The sequence below is a fragment of the Podarcis vaucheri genome (genome assembly GCF_965113315.1).
Source record: "Podarcis vaucheri genome assembly, chromosome: 6".
Classification (NCBI taxonomy): Eukaryota; Metazoa; Chordata; class Lepidosauria; order Squamata; family Lacertidae; genus Podarcis; species Podarcis vaucheri.
The window spans coordinates 45966852-45989784 of NC_138764.1; the positions used below are offsets into that span (position 1 = coordinate 45966852).

The 22933-nt window shown below is 40.1% G+C and overlaps 1 protein-coding gene across 9 annotated transcripts in view; it reads right to left on the minus strand.

Moving 5' to 3' along the window:
• The window catches only part of NFIA (nuclear factor I A), a 445480-nt gene that overhangs the window by 54980 nt on the left and 367567 nt on the right, over nt 1-22933 (minus strand). For 8 of the 9 annotated variants that reach the window (XM_082228754.1, XM_082228753.1, XM_082228757.1 and 5 more), the window contains exon 7: nt 7502-7630. The exons of the other annotated variant lie outside the window; for it this stretch is intronic. In XM_082228754.1, the coding sequence (XP_082084880.1) occupies nt 7502-7630 (129 nt within the window). The remainder of the gene's footprint in view (nt 1-7501; nt 7631-22933) is intronic. 9 annotated transcript variants of the gene reach the window in all.

Consider the following 22933-nt stretch of genomic DNA (forward strand, 5'->3'; position numbering starts at 1 on the left):
TTAGGACTCCTAGTCCCATTTTGAGTATCAGTGTTTCTCCTCACTTCCATTCTGCAGATGGTAAGCTGATACTACATAAACATTGTTAAAGCTATAGTTGCATGGTACAGTAATTCACTTAACTTTAATGTGATTTATGGTTCTGTCAATACGAGAGGTTGGAAATCCTGAGCTCTGGTGCTTAAACATGGGTTCTGGATTTAAATATAATAATGGACTTTGGTGTGTGAATGTCTGAGCAGGATGGAAAATTTAGCATAAAAGGAAATTTAGCATAAAATACTACAGTTCAATACTCTGTTCAAAGCATACAGTTTAACTCCATGGACAGATCAAAGAAAAGCAACGAAACTGAATATGTAATCAGCAAAAGAGCAGGCTAAATACTGTGGTCTAAGAGTATTCAATTTTTATGTTATTATTTTAGATATGCATGAAATCCTATTACTGTGTTCAAAAAAAAATGCCTCCCCGCTCTTCCTGCCCTCCCCACTTCCCTTATATAGGCGGAATCGAGTCTCTTTTGTCAGGGTAACTTTAAATCTAGGTCCAATTTGTTAATCACCCCCATTCTTCTCCCTGCCACTTTCCTCTCAGGGCATTTTTGCCTCTTTAAAAGATTAAGGGACCAAGTCATCTTGTTGCTCTAACATGTCCTCAGTGGAACAACATATTAACACAATTCCTCACTAAAAAGGCCATCTCTAGAAGTTTGCTGCAGGGATGACAAATTAACCCAGCATGGTGTCCCACACATCTATCTTTGCGCAAATTATTAGTGTAATAGAGCTTTTAGTTATGCATTTATCTAGCATTTTATTGAATGGTTGCATATAATGAAGCTAAGCAATCAGGATCCTTTACGAGGCAATCTCAGTGGGTGGCCTTATAGTTAATTTAGGGTAGTAGTCCTCTAAGCTGTTCACTCACATACAAATCAGTTAAATAAGCTACTCATCTAAATATTTCCTATGTCACAGGGCAACTCTTTAAAATCCAATAAAGGTAGAGTTTTAATTACACGGTTCTTGACTTTTATTTAGGTCTAGGTTTAACTATTTGCCAGCGTCTTGCTTGCAGAGTGGAATCTAAGAGCACAAATACTGTAAGTCAGAACAGGGAAGAGTTTCTAATCAAATCCTATAGCAATATCTTCCCCAGCAGCTGTCATAATATTTAATTCAGTAGTCTTCAAACTTTTCACATCTGAGACACAGTTAAACATAAGTTATGTCCTGGGAACTCCAGGTTTGAGGGGGGACACTAGAAAAGTGGGTCCCCTCCTACGTTGGTGGAACTCCTGTCCCTATCCCATGAGCAGGTAGCAGTTACATCCCACAAGGCACTGGGGTAATGCTTCTTCAGGCATTCTGGGGAATTGTGGGAAATTTAAGATAGGGAGCTGACAGAGGGGGCACCTGTACTGAGGTTGCCCAGCAGCTACTTGAGTGTGGGTGCTGGTGGTGAGCTCAATACCCATTTATATCAGGGGCTTTGCACAGTGTTTTTCTTTGTCAGTTTCTCACCCTCTCTCCCTACAATTGCCTCTTATCTTCAAAAAACAAGCGAAGAGAAGAAAAAATAATGTTGATGGCTCAATTTAGGTTGAGCCTCAGGGCGCCACCAGTCGAAGACAATAGTAGATGGAGCAACCACATATGGTAACCATGCACTGTTTACTCTCCAATGACATTTTATTTGTTGATGGTTCTGAAAGTGGTAGGCACAGTTTCAGCTGGGCATGTGCTGATGATACACTATGGATATGGATGACAATTTAGGAGAACAGCATCAACTGTAGCTCATCAATTTTTAAAAAGTCAACAATATACTGCAAATTCATTTAGTCCTTCAGCTTCCCACAGTCCAACTGAAGGCAACTTATTTTTTGCCACCTGAAAGCACAAGATGCCAACAGGTCTATGACAGCAGATTCTGCAACAAGCTGCTTCCTAGAGCTCTGACAAGATAACCACACGTTTACTAAGGTGGCCACATGCAATGCCAAAAAAGAGGAAAGGCATCTCCCCAAAAAACTGTTTACCATTCACAGCAAGATTTTTGTGCTCATCTGAGAGTCCACAGAGTGGCAAGGCAAAGCCCAAACAAGATGTAAGACAAGGCAAGGTGGGACAAGGTTCAGATATGAATACAAGGCAGAGTTCAGGATGTGCTGTGGGTAATATAATGCTCAGAAGTTCCTCCAGCAAGAAACAGGGCTTAAACGGAATCCTTATATAGCAGTAGCAGCAGGAAGTGCAGCCCAATTGTCAGCCCCACTTGTGCTGCAAGATGCTGCTTTCCTTAAGGGAACCAGGCTTCTCCGGTAATCTCCTACAGCAATGGAGAAGGGAATCTTCAAGTTTTCCTGGGTCTTCTGCAGTGGAGTCCTTCTCAGAGGAGAGCAGTGTCACATCTTCACACCAGGCGCAACTGGCCCTACAGGTTCATCTGAGAGCTCTGCCTGTAGTTGAGGAATCTGACTCCAGGGCCATGATACTGAATATGATTAGAAACCCACTTCATATTTTGGTGCAATGTGCACAAAGACTCAAAGGATGACCTTCATATTGGGAAATGTTTTTTGGGGGGTGATTTTGGTTTGTGCCCCCAAGCCCATCTTCCTTTTAACATCTCAGATATTCAGAGCCAGTGAGAATTCAGATCTCAATACCCAGGCAGGAGAAAGTGGCCTGGCCCCAGCTCACAGACATCAGGGATCAAAGAGAATGCAATTCTGGTTCCTGATGTCAGTGATTTCAACCAGCTAAAGTTATTAGTGGAAGAAGTCAGCAGGACAGAATAAGATTTTTCAGGGCACTGGATGTTACATCCAGGAATGTTTCAAATCAGCACCTTTCTCTTTAAAGATTTATTATTGGGAGGAAAATGGCATCTGGTGGAATTTGGTGCAGCTAAGCTATTGCTGCTGGTATCTCTGAGTTCCCTGAATGAACCCTGTGAGTTAGAATAAGCTGAAAGATAGTGACTGCCTCGCAATGATACAGTAAGCTTCATAGTTGAGTGAAGAAGGCACAAGACTAAATGCGCCCCCCTCAAGAGGAACATAAAAGGGTTAAAATGCATGAGAAGAGCTTTAGTCAATGAAAGGCTCCAGCTCTGTTGGACTAGTGCTTATATTTCTGCTGGAAATTAGAGATTCACACAAGCTAGAAGTACAGAGGTCTGTTTGAAACTATCTACCTCCTGCATGTGTGAAAGGATTGACATTTTGCTGTTGGAGCAGAAAATCGTGGCTATCCATTCCATTCCTAAATCGAACGCTATTATGATGCCTCATCTGCCTGGGATAAGTACAGACAAAGCAGGCAATAAAACACCAGGACTAGTGCATACTGCTCAGCTGATACTTTTGATAGCCAAACCCACACTCTCTTTCAGATGGCTACATCACAGCTGCGATGAATAATCGAGAGGAGCACTGCCATGGGGCTCAGCTTCCCACATGCAGCTCTCTATAGCACAGGTGTTTGCTGGAGTCTCTGCCTTGCTCCTTTCTGTATGAGAGCCATGGCTTTCCTGCTGTTTCATTCAGCAACCCTTTGTAGCAGCAAGATCGTATTGTGGAGCCATGTTCATGCATCTGGTGCTTTGCAAATAAAAGTGTTTTAGAATTTAAGAAAACTGGACTGCCAGGTAATTTTGTCCAGGCTTAAGAAATGTTCACAGAAAGTGTTCGCATATATGCATCAAATGAAGTCCCATATGTAATGTTTTAGGCTAAATCCACAGGCTAATTCAGGCTGGATTCTACATTATTATTAAGATGCCTTCAGTACACAAGTGCTTTAGGGAGTAACAAAAACAAAAAGAATACAGGTCTCTGCCCCAAGAGGATTACAAGCTATATTTCAACATTTGGTAAGGAAAGAAAATATGAAAAGTCTAGAAAAAGGTGGACAGTGAAAAGGTCACACAAAAAGGGATACATGAGATAATAGGGAAAGGGGACAAATGCAAGTAGGAATTAAAGTTACAAGTGCTTAGGCTTTGTTTCAGTTGTTGAAAATATCCATACACCCTCTTTCTCTTATCTAATAATATATGAAACATTCACACACATACTTTATGAGAATATCCACAGTACAGGATGAATCTAAGTAATGATACATGGAGATATTAATTTCTAGGAAGTCTCCATCCGACATGGAACAACAAACCCAAATAGCTTCATGTTTGGGCAGAAGGTGTTGGTCTATGACCGATCTTCAGTCACATACATGTTGACATACACTAGGTTCTCAGTGTAGATATGCCATGTCTTGCCAAGAGATGTAGCTTCGATAACTCTATTTACATCTATACACTTCTATAACTTTTATGGCCATTACATGTTCTCCAGTTTGTCAGCTCTACCTTTGGCTGAGATTTTTATCTCCACATGCCTGGGGCTATTATCTTGTAGGGAACAGGGTTCCTTTGAGAGGAAGGAGGGGAGAATTAATAAATAACAAACATTAAAAGTGTACTGTATTGAGCAAATGCAAAACTAGTCCAGAAAGTTGCATGATTATTGGCAGCGAGCAATTTAATGGAGCCTCTTGAAATCTGAACAGGTGAGCATGAAATCCAGGGATAAGAATGCATAAATCCTCCTTAGGCTGAAATTGCTGTTGAAGGTTCCAAGATGGTTTGAGCCCATTGATGTTGAACAATGACACTTACTTGCTAAATCAGGGTCAAACTACATGTTATGCTTAATGTGTAGCATGCATTTATGTCTCAAATTTTTCTTTTACCTTATCAGTAGGGGTGGTGAAGGGATGTGGTGTGGTGAAGGGCTGTTATCTCTTCCCTACCCAGCTGTGACCCCTGCTGATAATTACCACCCCAGGTTAAGAGAGTTGGTGCCTATGGAATCATTTTCTCTTTCTTTCTGATCCATGTTGCTGCAGGGGGAAGTGGAGTGTCTGATCCTACCCCCACTTCTAATTAAGTTTAAAAGAACACCCAGAAACCTCGCTAGATGCCACCAGATTTTTCTGACGGAAGCAACAGACAGCGAATACGTGAGAATATGCAGTGGGAACCTCCATTTCAGGGGCAGAAAACAGTAGATGCCCCTTCTGACCAATACACCTTCAAAATATAGAACTTTTTCAGAGAAAATGCTCTCTGAAGAAATACAGAAAGATTTTCTAGATTTCTTCTATAGCTGTTCAAGATTTTTATTGAAAATACCTTGATAAGGGGTTTATAATTGAGAAATCCATAAAATAGGTGGGCGTGATACATATTTGCTTTCTTTCCCCCCCACTCTGCAGGAGTTTATTTTTTGGTTTACTTTTTGATATAACCTTGGTACTTTCTATTATTTGCACACATAAGAATTAGAACTCTGGGGTTGCTGCCAATTACCAGGATGCTGTCAATTACGGGCTGAGGTTGTGCAGACACACTGGTGGGAGTGCAGTATTGATTCCAGTGGTGCATCTACACAACACTGGCCTGGCCACCTCGATTAAGTGGCAATGAGACCACCCCAAGGCTATTGGCGAGGTTCTGCCCCACTGAGTAATCAGTTGGTTTAACTAAGAACTTGCCACTGTGCATCTGAAAGACAAAATGTCTACAAAAGCCCTAAGTTATGCCTTGCTGCAGATGATCAAGGACTAGACTCTAGGGGGCATCTTGCCCCTTACTTCTGTTCAGGAAATTCCAGGGCAGGATGAAACGTCTAAAAGTTGTAAGAAAGTATAAAGTGTGGCACCTATACCCACTTAGCACTGGATCCTAAGGTCCCTAGAAGTGGCTCTATCCTTTAGCCTGGACAAATGTTTGCAAAGCCAAAACACTGTAACTGCTTGAAAGCTTTTTCTGGACCAGCAGCACTCAGACGGACCATCGCCACCATCTTAAGCCTGCCTATGCCACTTTAGCTATGGCACTGCAATACTCTGGTGCAGCCGGGACTAGGCTGCCCTTGAGTTTCAGAGTCAGCTGGTGTACAGCTGAATACGCTGTTAATGTAACTTTGATCCTACGAATACCTTTCTATTTTCACCAATTATCAGGAGCATTTTTAAAATGCATGCTTGCCTCCCAGCAACCTCCTACCTAATTAACTGCAAATAATTCCATTCTGCTCTGTCTGAATAATTTTGAAAGCCATGCAAAGTTTCAGAGTGGTGGCATCTTGCACACCAGTGCTATTTGGTGGGCTCTGAGTTTATACTAAAGGTCTTGGAGACACCTGATATCTGTGTAGCACCTTAAAAGCCTTCTTTGAAAGCAGGGGTGGTTCACCTGGTTGCATGGAGGCACAGCAATAACCTTTCAGCAGTGAAGTCACTGCTACTTATCAGGAGAAAGTGAAGAGGAAGCAAGGGCAGGGCAGGGCAGATACATTGGCGGACAGACCTGACCTCACTGCTGCTTCAGCCCTCATATTGGCTGTGATTCTGCAGCCTTCAGCTTCCCCTTTTATTTACAAATTTTTCCAAGTTCTGAAGAACTCTAAAGCTTACACACTATTTTATGATGCTTTGGTTGGCCTACATATAGATTTATACTAGTGCAATTTACAGGACAATAAGGCTGTACTCTTATACCTACCTATCTGGAAGTAAGCTCTATTGAACCCAGTGGGGCTTACTTCTGAGTAGACATGTCTAATATGAACATATTGTTTATCAAAAACATACCAAGAAGCGTTATATGTGTAACAGGTTAGTATGTCCAATAAACCAAAATGCTGCAGGAAGAAGCATAATTCTATCACAACTGGCCATTTTATTTTGTGATCGTCTGGGATAAAAGCTATTAAGAGCAAAAGTTTATTTATGAATGCCACTAAGCAGGGAATAAGGTATTTTTTTAAGTTCCTAGGTGCAAGTTCCTCAAATTTTGGATGACTCAGAAACCAAGTGATTTTCCTCACCTTGTTACTAAGCACAGACGTGGTCTTTGTGAATTAACTATGCAGCATTCCTCATTTTCTGTTTCAATCTGAAGATCTATTTCTAACCAATTATTCACCCCTTGGAAACTGAGTGGTCAAGTGCTTTATTTTAAGTCACCCACAAATACACTGGTGAAAACTAACTAAGCTGCTAAAAGTCATCTAAAACCTTAAAAGACGATGGTGATGAGGGCCTGTGGACTGGAACAATGACTCCTACAAACTAAATACAAAATGTCACACAATGCAAAACCAGGATTGTTGAAAGATTAAAATGATGAAGCAATAGAATGCATAGCTCCGTGCTGAATGAGACACAGTGAACACTTAAGACTTATACCCCAAACTATTAAAATATAATTCACTCTGAATCAAAACACAGCCACACTCCTTCTTCAGATTGACTCCTAGGCAATCAAAACCACTTTAGATCAGACTAAGGTAGCTAATCTTCGTTTACTCTCTATCCAAAACCTTCAGGCACTTGAAACAGCAACTCTATCCATATAGCACACCCTGATGGCTAGGGGCACCATGGTTAAAGTCCAAGCCCATTGGTGCACTTTCGTAAGGCCTCACCTCTGGGTCCTGTAATGACAGGTCGATGATGCTGTGTGAATGCCGTTCCAAGGGAGGAGGTCTGCGAAGGCGAGGGACTGCTGAAACCAGACTTCTCTGACTTCTTTAATGGAGTTGGCGATGGCATTCCTGGCAAGAATGATTGATAAGTGCAATTTAATAATGCTAGGTCATGGAACAACAGCCTATGCATTGTGAAAGGGGGTGCGAAAGCAGATAGAAAAACTTAAAGGACAAATTAAATTGCATACAACAGCAAGCTTGAAGGTTCACTTTTATTTATGATTGTCTTTGGGGGCAAAGGGTGGCCATCACTGGCGTGAAAAAATATATATTAAGATGCATCCAAATATATATATTTTTAAATCTCTGAGGGAAACTTGCTGACATGTTATTAATTAGCATTCTTATTAGGCCCTATTCTTTACATTTTTTCAAACTACAGTAGCTGCAATGCTTAGATTTTATATATACATTTTTTATATACATTTTAAATAGATTGTTATGGCTTATGGACAGGTGTTGAATATGTCTCATAAACTGCCCAGAGTTTTGAAACCACAGAGGCTGAACACCAAGAGTAGATCTGCCTCCTGCCCACAGGTTCCTGCTTCTGTTAAACACTTGAGTGAGAGTGAGGTGAAATGTACATGTATCCTGGCGGCAAGGGCAGGAAAGTTCTGGGGATATGCGCAAAACTGAGACAGTGTTTTGGGAACTGGGTGGGTGGACTGGATGAATGCCTTGAAGAGTTCCAGATGTTTCTGAGTTACAAACAGCATCCATTTCCCATTGTGTGGGAGATTTTTTATTTATAAAATTTAAAGAGCCTTTTAGTGTTGCACAACCTGAATGGTATTTTATAATATTGAAATTGTTCGTTTGTTTTATAACTAACCACTAATAGAGGCTTTCACTGGAAAAAAGATCTTTCACAGAAGTGAAGATCTTCTTCTGACATTGTATCATCAGGTTCGATGCTAATAGGAGAATAGGAAACTACACTATGCCAGGACAGATTATTTGTCCATTCATCTCAGAATTGCCTCCTTTTAACTGGAGAGGTGAGGGGCTGAACCTTAGACTTCCTGCATGCAAAATATGTGCTCTGCTCATATAAATGATATGACTGATGGGGTTCTAGTCAATGCTGATGTCCTGCTACTTGCACAATGGAAGCTCTCTCTTCCAGCCCCATCCCATACACCCTCAAAATCTGCTCCAGAGGGTTTGGGGACCATCCCCCGAGCAGATTTTAGGTGTGCATGGGGAAAGGAGAGGAAGGGAAGTTCCACTCACCGAGTGTTGGATACAAAACATTAATTTTTATGTTGGTTTAATATCAAGTCTGTAGTCTGTACTTCGTGCATACAATTTATCCATAATAAATGAATGTTCCGTTTAAAAGATCTTTGATAAACAGAGGCTACAGACAATGCACTTTTCTCATCTTTGGTGTCTGTATGCACAAGCATGTAGATATGCAAAAAGAGAGAGGCAGCATTATTAGAACAGAAAATCAGTGAGGTAATTTAAAAAGTAGACTCCTTCGAAGCAATGAGAATCCTGTATTATTACTGTATTCTTTATAATACACATGCTGCTGGGATGAACTGGGATTAAGTCCCAGATAAACAGGATTGCAGCATGTATATTATAACAAATACATTAAAAGGACAGGATTCTCATTGCTTCAAGGGACTTTACTTCTGAGTAGACATGAATAGGATTGTGTCGTTAATACCTTTTATGGTTTTCCTTTCAAACTGTTGGCATTTCCTAACTCTACTACTATATTAACTGATGTGTTGGATTTTATTGCTTTAAATTACTAAGCAATACAAATCTGATTGTTATAGTTTAGATAACAGCATTTTTACAATGGGCAGCTACAGAGATCTGTACAAACAGTGTAAAGTTCATAGTCAAAATTTGACAGAACAGAAGCGCACTGGGTCAAAAGGTTATAAGGCCATAGTTGCTCTACCTCACACAAGGCAATTCTAATCACGACCTATGTAGTGACAGAAAATATCAACTGTTCTCCTTGTGGTTGCTAATTGGCCATATTAGCTACGTTTTAACAGTGTCATCCTATGCAGTGCATGTTTACTTGGAAGTAAGACACAGTGTTCAAAGAGGCTTGCTTTCTAGTAAGTGTGTTCAGGATTACAGTCTAAATGTGGTCAAGAAGAGCAATTCATATTGAGATTACTGAATTACAGAAACATGAGGTTGAGTGTTCATGGCCAAAAATTTCTGAGGGGCAGCAGACTGGGGAAAACTTCTTTGAATGATAGCTGGTATAGCACAGTGGCTAAAATATAATCCTATGCACATTTACCTGAGATTAAGCTCAAATGAACAGAGTGGGACTTCCTTTGGAGGAGGGGCATGCAGAGAATTGTGTTGCATGAATACTTATCAAGAAGTCGCTTTCAAATGCCACCACAGTTCAGTAGGGGGTCTCAGCCCCTGGGTACTTTATTGGAGATGATGCTTTTTTTCTGAGTTGTAAGAGCTGCTAAGATAATGTATGTGACATGATAAGTATTTAATACTGAATATTCCAAATTACACGCACATTGGTCCAAATCCAGAGGAAGCTAGTTTCATTGCAATGATGGACATAAATTAGTTGCCCAGTTGATTTCAATGACATTTAAGCACAACAAACTTATTCTGAATTTGAACTACTAATATAATTTAGTGCAGGATTTTAAAGTAAAGTATAAATGTGCAAACTGAAATCTCTTACAACCATCTCATAATAATATGTATTAAATGAGGTGGCTTTTTAAAAAAGTGTTTGACAGCTTGTATGACATACTTGACTTTAGGAATAATCTATTAATTAAATGTAAGTGGTGGCACCCATTAGATCCAAAAATATGACTGCTTCATCATTCAGAAGAACATGAAGAACATAAATTTTGAGAATTTAATTTAAATGTTTTGAGGGACTGAACAAGAACTGCTAATTTCTAAAAGCATATTTTAGGGCCTAGTGAATGGTCTTTAGCAGAATCTGATGCTGCTGTATTACTGCAGCTAAGGAATTGTGGAGCTAATAATTTCTCTGGATAAGAGATCACTGAAAGTACCAAGTGTGTACAGTATATAAACAACATCATTATTATCAATAATAATAATAAATATTTTGTCCTTTAAGAGGGGAAAGGTATGGAAGACAAGTTAGATGTTGCAAAGCAAATAGCATCATTCACATTTTATGGTGCATGAGCATGGTGCTCTGTCTAAGCAGCAGAACTGAAACATTCTCTGAATGGGTTAATAAAAGCAGGAAAAGAGCTTGCATGCAAGTAGAAAAGTTCTAGGAACAAGCCAAAATAAACCTAGTTTTTTCTAAAATGATCACAGCCACATGACATTATTCTTAAGACAGCAAAGATTGTCAGTATTTGCAATTAAAAAATAAACTTAAAACTAAAATGCTAGTTTAGCACATCTTATGCTAATGTTCCTGATATCATGTGGTATCTGACTAATACGCAGAGTAAACTGAATGGAATCAATGGACATAACTTAGTCTTGACTAACTTAAGTCCATTTTATCCAATGGACTCTGACTATGACTAAGTCAGGTAACTCCCACAGCCTGCATATTTCTGAGAATATCCTCTTTCATTTAGTTATAGTGGCAATTTATAAATGTACTTGAGTTCCTGTACTAGTCTACATCAAATTAAAGGTAAAGGTAAAGGTACCCCTGCCCGAACGGGCCAGTCTTGACAGACTCTGGGGTTTGTGCGCCCATCTCACATCTATAGGCCGGGGGCCAGCGCTGTCCGGAGACACTTCCGGGTCACGTGGCCAGCGTGACAAAGCTGCATCTGGCGAGCCAGCGCAGCACACGGAACGCCGTTTACCTTCCCGCTGGTAAGCGGTACCTATTTATCTACTTGCACCCGGGGGTGCTTTCAAACTGCTAGGTTGGCAGGCACTGGGACCGAGCGACGGGAGCGCACCCCTCCGCGGGGATTCGAACCGCCGACCTTTCGATCGGCAAGCCCTAGGCGCTGAGGCTTTTACCCACAGCGCCACCCGCGTCCCCATCAAATTAAGCATCCATTATTCTTTGGGATGCATATTGCAGTGGCAACTACAGGGCATTGGATTCACAAATGGATTAGCATTGTTTGGAGGCGGCTACATGCCTTTGCAACTCATCTAGTCCTGAAGCATATGGGGGCACCAGAATATTAGCTCAATGGGCACCCAATGGTTTTCTTGTAAAGCAATCTAATGGTACAACCCATGCCTACAGTGCTTTAATGTAACAATTTAAGAAGAGTACATATGAATGTTAAAGCACTTTCAGCCACTTACAGTGTTCTAACTGCCCTAGTGTGAAGGTACCTTAGGAGCATTTGGACTCCCATGGTTTTATCTTCTGTCAATATTTAGTGGTAGAAGTAATGGGAAACACACTTCACTAATGTAAAATGAAAGTTATGTGTTTTTAAAACAAATTCAACAGCTGGAACTTTGGGTTGCTGTGTTTTTTAATTCTGCTTTTTCATTGAAATGCACAACAATTTGTCAATATCAGTTCTCACTTGATCTAAATTAAACTAGCTATGTTTCTCAGGCTCACAATGGCAATAAAAAGAACAAAATAATTTTATTTCAAGAAAACAATGCGTTCCTTACTCTATTTTTAGTTAATAGTTTAAATATAAAAGGTAAGGTAAAGGTACCCCTGCCCGAACGGGCCAGTCTTGACAGACTGTGGGGTTTGTGCGCCCAAATTGATATGTGTACACCCATCAAGATCAGTATTGTCTAAATTTTCTTTTTATTGTATACTATAGTTTAAATATAGTATACAATAAAAAGAAAATTTAGACAATACTGATCTTGATGGGTGTACACATATCAATTTTGTATTACTATAAGTTGGAGCAATTTTTCCAAATTAAAGCTGTCTAAATTTTCATTCATGTGTCATTTTCCTAAGTATAAAGCTATTTTGTTCATTCCAACTCATGCATGTCATGTCCATCCACCAAATGCACAAATGCAAGCAAAAATGGAATCATAGGTTAGTGGAGTCATGGAATAGATGATGAAGTCTCCCAGGAAGGCCTTTCAGAATTCTGCAGTTCGCAAACCTCCAACCCAACTTAGTAGTGTGGGTGCAGGAATATTTCATATTCATCGTCTTCTATGGATCAGTAGAGCAGCACAATAGTTTAAAATCCTGAACCTTCTTGTATTCGCTAGTCAGGAAATATCAATGCTTCCTATTACATAATAGGAAAAGATCCATGGGCATTCTCCAAATACGGTAAATGACAGAAAGCTGTATATTAATTCTGTTCACAATATCTGTCTGCTCAGTGGATACCTTTACACATTTTCCCAAGCTGAAGAACAGTTCTGCTAAGGGTAAATCATCCATCACTACCAAAAATGACAACGTCACAATTTCTATTCTCTTCCCAAAAGTAATACAAAGATTGGGGGTGGGGGGTGAAATTCAGTGTACTTCTAGATGCTAAATCCAGTGTCACTCTAGAACTATTATTTTTATCATTTATTAAATTTCTATACCACCCTTTATCCAAAGATCACAGGGAAGTGTACAATATAAAAACACAAAAATGCATACCATAATAACAACCAAAAACAACACCTCTCCGGTTTAAAATGCCATAGATTGATTAATTAACCACCTCAGAATACCTTTCTAATCATGATACAGCACAGTTCCATGTTTGCTATATGAATGAAAGTTACTGACTACTCATGTCAACATAAATAAGGGTATTGATAGGTCTATCAACAGGAGAAATATATGCAAGAGATGAAGGCATGTAGCCTAAACTAATGGTTCTCAACTTTCTTGAGTATGAAGAGCCCCTTTTTAACCCTTCGTCCAAATTTTGCTGAGCCCCTGCTCCTGTTTGACCCTCTAGAGACACAACAGGAGTAGAGTGAGATGGGTCTCTCTTAAAGCTCTTTGAAAAAAGTGGTTCTTTAAACACATCTCATTTAAAGGAGGGGAGAAGCTACTCCAATGGGACTTAAAGCGCCTGCCTTTTGAAGAAGCCTCCCCCCTCCCTTAAATGAGCGGACCCTCTAAGGGGCAGGTGCCCCCAGCTTGGGAACCATTGGCCTCTATACTATATCAATTATAGAGGGGCTCTCTAAACAAGAAAACCTATCTGCACGAGAAAAATGGAATGCCGTAAAAGAAAGAACAAAATAAAAATAAATTTCAAAAACAATGCCATATGCTAACATAAAGTTAATTTAATTATTAGTTAAGCAAAATCTATCAATTATGAGGTGGGCCTTACTGGCATAAGATAGGTGTGATTGTTAGAAAATTTTTAACAGATGTCTGTCCAGCTTCTGCTTGAATGTGCATATGAATCAGCAATAGAAAGTTGCGTGGAGGATTGTTTTGACCCATACATTCTTGGGCTCTTAACTTATTACTTTTATCTACCATATTAACATTACAATAACCATTGTGCAATGAAAGTTAAAAATAGTAACCAAACCTATTACACCATTTATTCAACTATACACATCAACCAAAATGTTGAACCTTCTTTTTCTTTCTTAAAACACCTAATCTATTTACCGGGCTCTAACAGCGGTTAACAACTATCTCAGCACCCAACTGATGCCACTATGCATGATAACTGAATTCATCATAATCATTATTTTAAGAAACATAAAGTTGAATAATTAAAACATGCAAATGGCATATAAAAGAGAAATTAAATGGTTTTCTAGTTCTCTTAAAAAAACACCTGGGCATGTTAGCAGCTTCCTTTTGGAGCAGCTACTGAAACACCTTTTCAAGAAGCATCAGCATTCTTACTAGCCTTCTCCCCCACCGTTCCTGGGTATTACTACAAAACATGAAATGTCTTTCATTCATTCATTGAGAGCTTCTCCTCCTGCATTTACAACCATTTTGCTTCATTTTTATTAAAGCTAAACAATCTAAGGTTGGTGGAACCTTCTGTACCCCTCCCCCTCACATACCCCCATCTAATTTTATGTCATTAACATTTTCTTCAGATGCTATAGTACCACAACACTTTGTGCCATTATATTTTACAGTTCCTTTTCCTCAGATGTCTTACTGTTAAATTTCTGGGTGTCTCCCAAAGCCATTTCTGCAACCATGATTGTACTCTACTGGATAGATTACATACAGCAGTAAGAACAAATCATGGCTATTCAGAATACACTGGTTTATGGAAGCCTTGCAGGTGGAAAATACAATGACAGGCAAATGATACAATCATAAATTCAAACACCAAGTCTTTGCCTATTATTGCAGCTGAGGCATGAAACTTTTGGAAATCAGTGATCAAAAATAGGCTTATGTTTCAGCCACATCCTCACAAGATGCAAATGGAGTGTAAACTGCAAGTGAATGAAAGGATTTGAATATGATTCTCTTCTCTATTATTTCAGATACTGAACTTTTAGAGGATTAAAAATGTTGCAACAATTTCTGCTATACTAATAAGGACAGATAACCTAAACAAATTCAAGTTTATTTAGAACTACAGCTTTCATTATAGCAACATTTTAAACACATTTTACTTTAGCAAGGAGTCTAGGATAAAAACATCTGGAGAATTTGTTGTTATGTGAAGCTATTTAATATACATTTTGATTAATGAATGTGTTATATCTCAACAGGATTAAACATAAATCATAATTGTTCAAAATTAATCTTATCAGCACAGAGATGCACTGTCGGTTGACATGATTTACCAATACTCTTGAGGAATGGAGAAAAGGGAACCAGAAAAAAGAGCAAGTTAGGAGAGAACTACCCAACTGAATCTGCATTAATCCAGGAACCACAAACATGACTGAATTCCTTACTCCATTTGCATAGTTTTCGTATTGACTGACTACACAATCAATAGTTCTGTTATGATGCCAGATCACAAATGGACACATAACTTCTAGTTGTCCCCTTCCTTTCACCATACTCTCTGAAACCACTTATTGGAAACAACTCTGTGTTGCCTTACTTTAATCCTTTCCCTAGTACAGTGATACCTCGGGTTACATACACTTCAGGTTACAGACTCCGCTAACCCAGAAATAGTACCTTGCGTTAAGAACTTTGCTTCAGGATGAGAACAGAAATCGTGCAGTGATGGTGCGGCAGCAGTGAGAGGCCCCATCAGCTAAAGTGGTGCTTCAGGTTAAGAACAGTTTCAGGTTAAGTACGGACCTCCGGAACAAATTAAGTACTTAACCCGAGGTACTACTGTACCATTTTTTCAAATGAAAGTAGCACTGCCCCCTCCATTAAATCCTTCCCTTTTCAGCACTGTGATTCTGATCTGAACCTTACCTAGGTGGCCATAAGACAACAAGATTCTAAGTTAGTATAAAAGGGGTTGGGAAGTTTCTCTATTTTCAGATAGCGCCTGAAAATAGTGCTTAGGCGATCGTGTTTCCTAGGTTCCCAACTGCAAGGACTACTGTACCCAAGACCTTCTGAAGTATTGCTCCTTGATCTACCACTTCCCCCTTTCGAACAGTGTGCGTTAAGCCACATCAGGTACAGTAACTTCATCCCAAAAGGTGCACTCCTCCATTGTCTCCTAAGACAGATGGACGGCAACAAGTGTGCCTTCTAGCTTGCAAAATTCTTGCCTTGCACACCTCTCTGACTGCTCATGGTTCTGTCCCTATATAGTTTGAGTAGTTTGCTCTTCCTGCTTGCAGCCTTGATCTATTACTTCTGCTCATTCTTGCATCCCCCCAGATAATTTTGCCGTGGCTTGTCCTGAGCCACCTGTCCTGTTCATTTGGAATGGTTTTGACTCCCGTCTCTCCCTAGAACAGGAATGGGGAACCTGTGGCCCTCCAGATGTTTGGGGGCACAACTGCCATCAGCCTCAACTAGCATAGTCAGGGATGATGGGAGCTGTTTTCCAACATCTGGAAGGCCACAGGTTTCTCATCCCTGCTCTACAACAATGCTTCCCAAACTTCAGAAGGTTTGCATTTATCACAGCACAGTAGCAATATTATTGTAGCACATTTTTGTGTACTGATGAGTTATTTCAGTTTCCCTATCCTACATAGGTAAAATGTTGCATGGGTTGGTGACTTTGTCTGTTGCATCCCTTCTTAGAGGACCACTTTTGTATGTATACTTCTATCAGGTGCCCAAAAAGTGTAGAGAGGGGCCCAGCCAGAATGTGATTTTTTTTTTTTTTTTACAGAACATTAACTGGTATTACTGCATAGAGGTATGGAGGAATTTTCAAATGAATCACTAAGAGTAACATAAACTGTCACAGGAAGAAAAGAAACAACACAACTTTCTAACAGCTCACCTCAGTTTCTTGTACAGTGATTATATATTGACTTTACGGAAACTTAAAAAGTGGAACTGTGTTTGATAGTGGACCCCAATAACTTTATTTAAAGCAAAAATTAGAAAGCGATCAAAACGTTTTATAGAGGAGACCAAGAATATAATGCTAAGCCTCTTAAAATTGCCTGAACTGTGAAATCAAGTAATGAACACTAGAAAAGGTTCTGTCAGCTGGAATCAAAACTTAGGCCAGTCAGCATTTTCACCTAAACTCTTATTACAGAAGGGCATTTGATTTTTCATCTCTACATTCTGTTCTGCCCAACAAATAAACCAACTTGACCTCTACCTGTTACTTTGAGAAGTCTGCCTATCATCTTTTAACTCGATCCTTTCCCCTCAAAGCCTTCTGAGCTACTCAGAATGAAAGGAGATGTCAAACCAGACGTGACTTTGATCATGTTTTTGGATCTGATGCTTGAGTCCTGTGTTTCCTTTACAAAAAGCAGCTGTTGGGGGCCCTGATCTGGTTGGAGAGTGGAACAAGGGAAATTTAGCTCTTTCCCCCATGCCATTTTCCATCTGAGAAGCACCGCACCTAAAGCAACTATTTGCTGCAATTTTTAAAATTAAGGTTTGAACAAAGAGTATCTATTCCCCCTTACCCATGCCACTTCCACATTGTTCTGGAAGGAAAGCAGATTTTTTCCCACAGTGTGTGAAAAGGGTTGCAGGGAGGAGAGGGAATCAGCAAAAGCTGCCTTCCTTCCCTTCCATGAGAATAACTCAACTCACTGGATCTCTGCATCCGATCCAATGCCATTTAAAATAAGAAAATCAGGGCAAATGAAAGCCCCAGGTGTGTGTGTGGGGGGGGGTAGGGAAAACAAAGATTAACCCCTCATGGCCCCAAATCTACCTGGAGACCCCCCCACTGCCATTGCCCCCACTTGTAACTAACAGAACGATAAATATATAAACAACCTGATGTAATACAGTGATTTTTTTAACCTAATATATCACGCAGCCACACAAATAAGTGACAATATGAAAAAATAAGAATGCTTTTCTCATATTAAATGGTCCATCATACAAACCCAAAGAACTGTAGCTGTCATTACTACAAGTACGGTGTCCTGACAAAAGAAGTGTAAGCAGCTTTCTAACACAAAGGCATATCAGGAAAAGCTCTTTTCTGTAAAGTTGGAGTTTTCCTTCTGATTAATGCTACATTCAACAAAAGAGACACTGTCTGCCTAATTACGTTAAATACTTATCTTCAGGGGATTAGCAAGGTGTTTCTGCTCAATGTCACTCTTCCTGACAACCTAATGATAGATCTGTTTACTTAAGAGAGCAATTAGTAATTTTTTTTACTGTTTTCTTAACTGCCTTCATATCATGAAAATATTTGATTAACACACTCCAGCTTATCTTACACTGAGAGCAACATATTCCACATACTTCTTGCTCTTTCTTCAAAAGGAGCATGACTGCAGCTTACAGTTATCTTCCAACACCCTCACATTCCACTTCACAAAGCCTAATGAAACCAATGCTGTATTTGTGTTTTAATCATTTTACTCTACGTCACAAAAAACTATTAAGTAAAGTAAGAAACTAAAACACAAAAACAAGGAGAAATTCAGACTTCTTAAATAGCTCTAAAAAGACAATTGATGCCCCTGTTATTCAACAGGGTTAGCAGGATGTGTCCCAAACATGCAAACTACATCTTTTAAAAGGCACAGAATAAAAAAGAAGAGGTGCTTTATATTTTAAAAAGTGATTTATTTATCAAAACAAGACCTGCCCTGTAAATCTTGAGTGTGTATGACGAAGTCAATCTATGGGTAGAGTTCTTTTTATTGTGAGATTGTATTTTATAATACTGACGTGGTGCTTAAATTTTATTTTCATGATTGTTGGCTGCCTTTGAGGGCCTGTTGGGCTAGAAAAGTCAGCTAAAAACATTTTGACAATTGTACAAATAAATAGTGTAACTATGAGAAGTCTTACAATAAAAAAGAAATTTAAATATAGGAGAATTCTGCTGCCAACACAGCTGATCTGAAAAGACAAGTCATTGGGGTTCTATTGTACACTGTTTCTTGCTAATTATGAGAGAACATTCTATATAAGCCCCAGGATGAAATTTGGGATTGTATTTAAAACCACTTGCCTCAGCAACAATCTAAGAAAAAATAGTGACTGTTTTTACTTTGGGATACTAAATTCAGCATTTTGAAGTGTAGCAAAGGGCAAACAAGAAAGTATTTCAGATATCAGAGGCAGTATTCTTCAGCAATTTGCTGTCCTAAAATAAAGATGTACTTACATTCTGCTCTACCTATAAGTTTTTCAATTGGTTTTCAAGGGTACCTGCATTGCAGTATTCCAGTGTGGAGCCCACAAGGGCAGCAGTGATTGTGACACAAGAACTGCATCAGCAAAAAGGGTCATAGACATTCAGCTAAATTTGTACTTCCAGGGAGGAGGCATGAGTAACTTTTTCCATCTCTTTCACAGCTGGCATTGAAATAGGTTACAAAAGCAGCATCTCTTTGGACCGGCCATATGGATAGTTGTATGTTAAAGGTTTGATGGAACAAGGACACCTAGGCTATTACGCTCAGCTGAAACGTGGCAATAAATCACAACACCATAATGAGGTTTAATTATTTCAATGGATTATAATACATGCTGGACTATCTTGAAATATATCTATACCTAGGGCTTTTTTTCAGGGGAAACTCACAGGTAGTCAGTTCTGGCACCTCTCAGGTGGGTGCCAGTGTCATTCTAAGAGAACGAGGGAGGCGTTCATGGGTAAGTTCCAGCACCTCTTTTTCTAGAAAAACAGCACTGTCTATAACTGTTTATTAAATTCATTACTTTTTTTAATGGTAAAGGAGTACGTAAGCAACTATGGAGCCAGGTGTGCAGGAAAATAAAAGTTAAAATGAAATGTTATTATGGAACATAGGTTGTTACGGGCACATTTAAAAATATTGAAGACAAAAGAAAATACTTCTATGTTTTCTTATTGCAAATCTTGTACTACATTGAAGAGGTGGGAACTTTATTGCAATTGGTCACAAAACAGAAAATTTGTGCCAAGTTTCTTCCCAGCCCTACACTTCCTCCATTATTAAAACCCTTTTCTTTTTCTACTCTAGGGGTGTGGAACTTCAGGCCTGGAGCGGGGGGATTGCGACCCACCAGGCCTTGGCCTCTGTCCCTCGGACGTCTCCCTACACCCCACCCCACACTGGCCCTGCTTTTACCCCCAAGTGTTTACGCATGCCTGGAATGTGTCCCTGAACTCTGATAACGCCTCTTGCTCACCTGATAGAGAATAAAATTAAGCACTGTGTGAAATTAAGCTACTGTACAATTGTAGAGTTTACATTTGTTGCTCCACCCACTTTTGCCCCTGGCCCCACCCACCACTCATGTGACCATCAGAAGGTTGTTCTGAAGGGAATGTGGTCTGAAAAAGGTTCCTCAGCCATGTTCTACTGAACTGGAGCTGTTGCAAGTATGCTTCCATTTAATTTCTTTTCTAATGTCAGTTTCCTGGCTACTTAATCATCCTGGAACCCAGATTCTTCCTGATCCCCTTCTGAGAAGACAAACTTTACAGCACATGATACGTAATACACTGGATTGTGCAAGGGACCAATTGTAGCATTATTATGGCTGCTATCTTTGACTCCAAGCCCACAAATCTGCCCCAATCCAGCTGTAAAGAAATCTATGATTGGGGGGGGGATACATCTCTTTCTGGATCATGTAAAGGTAAAGGGATGCCTGACCATTAGGTCCAGTCGTGACCGACTCTGGGGCTCCGGTGCTCATCTCGCTTTATTGGCCGAGGGAGCCGGCATACAGCTTCCGGGTCATGTGGCCAGCATGACTAAGCCACTTCTGGCAAACCAGAGCAGTGCACGGAAACGCTGTTTACCTTCCCGCTGGAGTGGTACCTATTTATCTACATGAACTTTGACGTGCTTTCAAACTGCTAGGTTGGCAGGAGCTGGGACCAAACAACAGGAGCTCACCCCGTTGCGGGGATTCGAACTGTCGACCTTCTGATCGGCAAGTCCTAGGCTCTGTGGTTTAACCCACAGCGCCACCCGCATCCCTTCTGAATCGTGAACCTCACCCAAATGTGTATCTGCTTATTTGGGTGTGGATGCTATCTGTCTATACTGCATTGCACCCAATGGGATGAGTATTTTAATGTTCTGTTGCAACAGTTCATGTGTTGCATTTTACTAGAACTCAAACCAATACATTCAAGTTACAGAAAAGGAGATTCTGACTAAACATCAGGAAGAAATTTCTGACAGTTAAAAGCTGTTTGGCAGTGGAACAGACGCTTTTGGAAGAAGGTAGACTCTCCTTCCTTGGAGGTTTTTAAGCAGAGGATGGAAAGCCATCTGTCATGGATGCTTTAGTTGCAGGGGGTTGGAGTAGATGATCCTCAGGATCCCTTCCAACTCTACAATTCTATGAACATCTGGTAGGTTCTTTATTTGGGAATCACAAAAGGTCTCTCTGAGAGGCCAGTGTTGCCTCGGAGCCAACAGCAACCTAGCTTTGACGATTAAAAGAAAATAGACAAATTTAAATAAGGTAGGGTGTTATCAATGGACAAATGTCCAATAACAGAGGTAGTATACCACTTTCCATTGTGGTATTTGTTCCAGGGTCAGGCCATAGGCCTTCTAGTCCTGTATTCAGTGTGCAACAACTGCATGCTATATAGCTTACAAGCATAGTCCCAAGCTGACAAGGAATCTATGAGTGTCCTCTAATGCCCACGGCATTTTGTATTCAAATACCACAATGGAAAGAAAGTTTCTGCAGCACTGCTCTGATAAAGTGAGAAGCTGGCAATGCATCTATCTTTACAACAGGTCCATACTGCCCTGGTAGTTTGGGCAATGCTAGCATGGGAAGGTGACGTATGGAAGTGAGAGCTGGACCATAAAGAAAGCTGACTGCCAAAAAATTGATGCTTTTGAATTATGGTGCTGGAGGAGACTCTTCAGAGTCCCATGGACTGCAAGATGATCAAACCTATCCATTCTTAAGGAAATCAGCCCTGAGTGCTCACTGGAAGGACAGATCCAGAAGCTGAGGCTCCAATACTTTGGACACCTCATGAGAAGAGAAGACTCCTTGGAAAAGACCCTGATGTTGGGAAAGATTGAAGGCACAAAGAGAAGGGGACGACAGAGGATGAGATGGTTGGACAGTGTTCTTGAAGCTACCAGCATGAGTTTGACCAAACTGCGGGAGGCAGTGCAAGACAGGAGTGCCTGGCATGCTCTGGTCCATGGAGTCATGAAGAGTCAGACATGCCTAAACAACTAAACAATGACAACAAAGCATGGGAAGGAGCCACTGCATGGACTCCTCCTACAGGACTAGGGACTTCCAATGTCACTGGGGTGGTATGGGAAGGACACATGCTAGAACGAGTGTCATACTACTAAGGTAATAATGGAAGAGACCCAAAGATTGAGGAAAGCCAAGAAGACACTGTCCAATATAATAATAAAAAAAGATGGATGCAATTTTCAGACAGTTCTTCCCTCTATAACTTTTGTGGTACTAAGGCAATAATGTCAATGAAACAGATTATTGTCACAGATAATGGTCACCAGCTCCTTCATAAATTGCAGAAGAAAGAGAGACATATTGATCCAACGGTCACTTTCTGTCATCGTGTCTACGTCTATTACAGCAAATGAAGGGTATTTAATTATTTTACTTAATGGCTACAATGGAGAAAGACTATGATTGTGTCTCAAGTACCTCTATTGACCTGCTGCATTTTTTGTAGCATCATATTCATTAATAGATTTTTGTTGGCTGCAGCCTGTTGGATATAACAGAAGTGAGGCTCTGTAAAAGTAGACAGTGTACAAAAAGAAATACATCATCATGGATTTCAGCAATGATTCTCTAAGCTCTGTATAATATATCTGACTAAAGTCAGCTCAACTAGTGCTTCTAGTAGCTACCAGTTGGACACAGAAAGAAACAGAAAAAAGTTAACACGGTAGTCAGGAATATAT